The 6,000-nt window shown below is 33.6% G+C and overlaps 1 protein-coding gene across 1 annotated transcript in view; it reads right to left on the bottom strand.

Annotated features, from left to right (window-relative positions):
* Positions 1–467: 467 nt before the first annotated feature.
* Positions 468–6,000, bottom strand: part of LOC126885880 (procathepsin L-like) — a 30,265-nt gene continuing 24,732 nt past the window's right edge. The window contains exon 3 of the mRNA XM_050652673.1: positions 468–1,047. Coding sequence (XP_050508630.1) covers positions 505–1,047 — 543 coding nt within the window. The 3' untranslated portion in view covers positions 468–504. The remainder of the gene's footprint in view (positions 1,048–6,000) is intronic.

Genomic DNA, 6,000 nt, shown 5'->3' with positions numbered 1-6,000 from the left:
CGAGATATTCCAATTTTCTGGTTTTGACCGTATTTAAACTTCCATTTCTTTATTCAGCTTTCTCAGAACCTCTTTCACCTCTTTTCACCTCTTTCACATTCTGTCCACGATATTTTCAGAATTCTTCTATACACCCACAACTCGACTGATTCCAGTTTTTTCATTGATGCCGCATTCAATGTCCAATCTTCCATTCCAACCTTACTCTTAGCTGGTACTTCAGGTCTCTTGTGCAGAGCACTTTTCTCATTTGGTTAAAAGGGAAAATTTACCATCAGGGATCATTAAGGAAGATTTAGCATCCAGAATTCAATCGGCCACAGAACACGTTAAATTCATTTCATTTTCGAGACAGATACATTCTTTAATGAAAAAAATATGTAGAACTTGCTTTTATCCAAGTAGTCAACACTTGTTGAAGTTTTATTATTTTTATTTTTCTTAGAACACAAGACTAAATCAATGCATGAAACTGAAACATTTATTTAATTATTTAAAATACAATTAGATTAAATAAATAGATGCACTAGTGAGACCACAATAATTATCATGTCTATTTCTAGCTACTTTCATGTAGCCATTTTCTCCCCATGATGTACCCCACGAGTTTTTAATAAGCCAATAATCCACCCCATTCTCTGTACCATAACCAACAAGAACCATTCCGTGGGTCACAGTATCTAAACATTTTCTCTTATACCATACTCCTCCTGAGTAAAGCCTCAATCTACCGTCCACGTACATACGAACCGATACGGGCCCCATTTCATCCACGGCATTTTTTAAGTGTTGCTCTGTCTCATTGATAAACTGATACGATTTAAAATCGATGTGTGTCTTATTAGATGAAGGTTTACAAGCCATATGTTTATCTTCATAGGGATATTCAACTTCCGTACTTACACCATTTTTTTGTATGTAAGTAAGGGCGTCTTGTGGAATTCCTCCAGAACACGAATACTTAGAAATGCAATCGACTACATTTTGTTCGCTAAGGGATATTAGCTTTCCGGTTTTTCTGAAGTGGTAGCTCTCTAAAATTCCAACCTAAAAAGTGAGTGTTACATAAGTATTAAGTATATCCTCAGATGAAATAATTAGGACATTTCGATAACTATATTTTTGACAACGATTAAATATGAACTGGTTCTGGAATAATTACTTCTGGTTCGTTTACAAAGGTCACATTCTTTTTAGGTACCATGGTTTTACGAATATAATATCATCCTCTATTATTTACATTAGTTGTTATGTAATGTTATATATATATTTATGTCAGTTGATATTTAATAGTTGTCAATAATATAGTTATCGAAATGTCCTAATTATTTTATCTGAAGATATAATAAATGGGCGACGAGGATGGGATTTATGTTTAATATGTGTTTTTAAAAGTCTGGTTATTCAATGATTTACCTCGTCGCCAATTTATTATATCTTCAGATGAAATAATTAGGACATCTCGATAACTATATTTTTGACAACTATTAAATATGAACTGACATAACTCTATATAACATTACATAACAACTAATATAAATAGAGGAGGATATTTTAATAAGTTACATAAGTTACATGAGTTTACTCGATTCTTTTAATGTTTTTTTTTTAATTTTATATGATATGCGGGCCGGATAGCTCAGGCGGTAAGACGACTTCCACGCATAAGACCGAGGATCGAATCACAGCTCCAGCGAGAACATCTATGACATTTTTAAAAATGTCTACGTGCCACAGGTCGACTCAATCTGAATACAATGAGTACCTTGGGTAAAATTAGAGGTAATAATAGGCGATTGAAACGTAGCACTGTCCCTCTTCACTTCTTTGTATACCGTCGGCTCCAAAGATAGCAGACTATGAACGGGAGGCTAAGATATCGCTCCCCGACGTCGTTAGTGCTATAACCCTAAAAAAATGGAAAAAAATTTTTTTTGGCCTAATAATATGTTCATTTAGGTGTTGTCTTCATTGCGCAATAATTTCATATAATTTAGTTATCTTAAAATCAAGATATTGCGCTTGTAACGTTATGACGTTTTCCGGTTTTGGCGCTCCCAGCGACAGCAAGACCGCCACAAGACAATTTGGGTCACGCTGTGGTCGAGAGTAGATGTGTGGTAAATAGATTTCATTTTTCAATATTGCCCTAACATGTATTTGTATAATCAAGAAAAATTACTCAAGTAAAACTTTTCTAGTGCCCTAATCTGTGATATGGCAGTAATGCAAATTGGAATTATGGGTTTGTGTCATACACTCAACGTTTCATACACTAATCTGTGTTATGGCTGTAATGCGAACTTGACTAGAAATATATTTCCGATGGTAGATCATTTGCAATACAGTTGCATTATGTGCTAAGGCGTTATTGAAGGATAACTATAATTGATCTATGCTGGCATAAGACGCTATTACTTGTTATTATTAGTCGTTTAAAAGTCGTATTTAGAGTCGTATTTATAATATATCTTAAAACTCAGTTTTTAAAAGATGTATATAGCTTAATATGGAGTTGGCCCTTCATTGTTCGGAGTCAGAATTTCATTTTGACACATTGCATTATCACATTCCTTAATACATGGGCTGAAGTATGCATAAATACATTCCTATTCCTTTAGCAGAATGAATACCAATTCAAGAGCCGCCTTGATGATGCGTCTAGTTCGCGACAATTCCTTGCAAGACGAAGTAGAAAAGGACGGTGATTATTCTATAACGTCAGAAATTGAATTTATATACCTCAGCCATATGTGACTCTAATTAGAGAAGCAAAGAAAACCGGAAAATCCTTTGAAGTGAAAGAAATATCTCATGCAGATTTTTACGATTTCAATCCACTTCAAAAACAAATGGGTGCTAACTTTGATGTTGATGAAGCTGGCCAGAAGCATAAGCTTACTGAAATCAAGATTGCAAGGTACGAAAGGCCGGACTACTACTTGAAGACATAGATGAAATGAAAAAAGTTTTGTTCAAACAGCCACAAAGCAACAAAAATCCTTTCAAATTATTACTGATGCATGCCTACAAGAAAAAAAAATGATATTGACAAAACGAAAAAGCGTGATATTGAAGACTTGTTTAGTCAGCGAGTCATTCCCGAAGCTTATGGTCCCATGTTAGGAACCATTTTAAAGTCATGAGTGATCTTATCATTTTAAACAATTACAGTGTTTAGTTCTTTAGAATAATATCCTCATTTGTATATTTATAAAATGACACATTTAGTTTATTAAATACATTCCAATATATTGACCAATATTTTACAATTTTGCAGTTTTATTTTGTTTAAAGTTTAAGAAAACGATGTCTATCTCAATGAATTAAAACAGGTTAGTAGGCCGTAAGCCTCGAATTTTAAATATGGGAACCCCAGCAATAGCGCCTTACCATATTTTAAGGGTAAATTTCAGAGTAAAGCAATGTCAATATCTAAAAATAGATACTAGAATTAGATAGCTACATATATAGTCAAAATGAGTGCAGAATTTGGTTAACTTAGATACTGTAGTTCCAGAGAAAAAAAAATGAAAAGTTCACATAAAACCTTGTTTTTACTCTCCTGAAACGTTTGCGATTTCGGGATTATGGCACTAACGAAGTCGGGGAACGATATGTAGGTGCGATATTGAGAGATATAGTAAAGTAGTAGTATAAATATTAACAATGATTACACTTTTCTTATTGATCCACGATTCACAAATTGGGACGTCCTCAAAAGAATAAAGAAGGACCGAGAAGTACTGATTACCATAAAATCTTGAAAGTTACAATACGTCCGATACATTATGCCAAATTAGTTCAGATATGCCCTCCTAGATTCCATCCTGCAAGGAAAACTAATTGGAAAGCGGAGTCCAGTAAGAAGAATAACATCCTGGTTGAAAAATCTTAGAACCTGGCCCAACAAAACATCTGTGCAGATTTTCCGCGCTGCTTCAGATAAAATTAAGATTGCCATGATGATCGTCAACAATCCTTGCGGATAGGCATATCAACAAGAAGAAGATACTTGTAGATTTTGTTCTTAAAAAACAGAGTTTCGCAGTAGCCCACGTTTGGCATAAAAGAAACACCATTTTATTGGTAATCACAATATTCAACACCAGGAGAAAAATCAAGAATTAATCACAAATGGACCATACGCAACAATTCAAAATGACCTTACCAAATCCTTTATGGACGCCACACTTATACCCCATACGGGGTCCCAAAAATACACAAGGACACATATCCCTTAGACCTGCGCTGCGGTCCGCATGCGGCCCTTTGCAAGTTTTTGCGCGGCCCGCCAAAGCACTAATATAATTTTAGGAAAAATCAACAAACTTAGAATTTGTGGCTCTAAGTTTGTTGATTTGTTGTTTTCAAGATTTTTATCCAAAATAAATTATTTAAAATTTGATATTTTAAAAGCATTAGACAATTTACAACTAGAGTTGTACAATTGACCCCACACTTAAAAAAATTATTATTCCCCTCATGAGACTTTTTTTATTCAGTTATTCATGTCGAGTCGAACATGTCGAGTCGAACAACAACTTTCGAACAACTTTCGAAGTATCTTCCCTTAAAAATTTGTTGGAGAGTATTATCAGTAAATTGCAAATACTTTTATCAAATAATCCTGCAAAAAAATCATCATTTATGATTCCATAGTGCGCCTACATATGAGGGGGGATGGGGAGCACGCGTCATAGGGAGTCATAAAAGTTATAACCTCACAACTTATTTTTGCAGGAATGTTTTGATAAAAATATTTACAATTAACTGGTAATATTGTCCGACAAATTTTTAAGGGTACCCCAGGTGTCGGACGCACCAAAGTTCAGAAACCTGTAGGTATATTTACGCGTCCCCTCCCGAAAATTTTCCGAATTAGAAAAGTTGTCCGACTCGACATAAACAACTGGATAAAAATAATCTCATAAGGGAGGCAATTATTTTTTTTTAAGTGTGAGCCCAAGACCTTTTAATTTAGTTGCAATCTAACAATGTAGATAAAAATAAATTTAAAGAAAATAATTTCACTTTATTAAAATCTACCAGAAAACAAATTTTCCAATTTAAGAAATTTTACAAAATCAATTATTTGTATTTTTCCAGCACATATTTTTTATGTGAACAAACATTTTCAAAAACACATTTCTTAAATCAAAATATAGACATTGACAGATGAAAATTTACAGAATATGTTGATGATCTCAGTGTCCCAAGCACAACTGGACTTAAATGAATTACCAACAATAGTCAAGAAAAAACAATTTTCTTAATTTTGATATATTTTATATTTACATATTTATAAATATGTAATTCTATGTAGCCCAGTAAATGAAGGGGAAATTTGGCCATACCGTGTAATTTTCAGGGGCAACTCCGAATTGCATGAAAATTTGGATTTAGGTTCTACTTACCCTCCACTTCAAAGTTGAAATTGCGCCGTTGGTTGCTTTTACTTGCGGGGTGACAGTCACCCCTTCTCGTGGGTGAAACAACATACGTTCAAGATAAGACCGGAAATGAATAAATTGACTGATTTTAAGCAAATTTTGTTCTATAGAGTTTTTTACTAAGTCAATACTTTTCGAGTTATTTGCCATTGAAAATGTTGATTTTTCGACAAAAAAATTACGTTTTCAGACGGGTTTTCGCAAATAACCCAAAGAGTAAATATTTTATCGAAAAAAATATCCTTAGCAAAAGTGTAGCTTATAAAAAACCCAAAAAAATGGTGTATCAGTAAGGTCTATAAATCAAATAAAAACAAAGTTGTAGCTCATGAAAAATACGTTCTTATTCGTCTAATTCCAAATCGAATATTTCAAGGTGAAATCACCTAAAAATTAAGCACTTTTCGGGAAAAACCCATTTAAACTTTTTTAAAGTGTTTATAAAAAGCTTGATTTTAATTGTTAACAAAAGTTTTAGCATTAAAAATAAGCGAGTTAAGGTAGACTTCCGCACCAAGCGACCGAGATTTCGCCTATCTGTCGCCTG

Source organism: Diabrotica virgifera, chromosome 6 (genome assembly GCF_917563875.1).
Source record: "Diabrotica virgifera virgifera chromosome 6, PGI_DIABVI_V3a".
Classification (NCBI taxonomy): domain Eukaryota; kingdom Metazoa; phylum Arthropoda; class Insecta; order Coleoptera; family Chrysomelidae; genus Diabrotica; species Diabrotica virgifera.
Note: the sequence above shows the minus strand (reverse complement) of the source record. Positions and strands in the feature narration are given on the sequence as shown.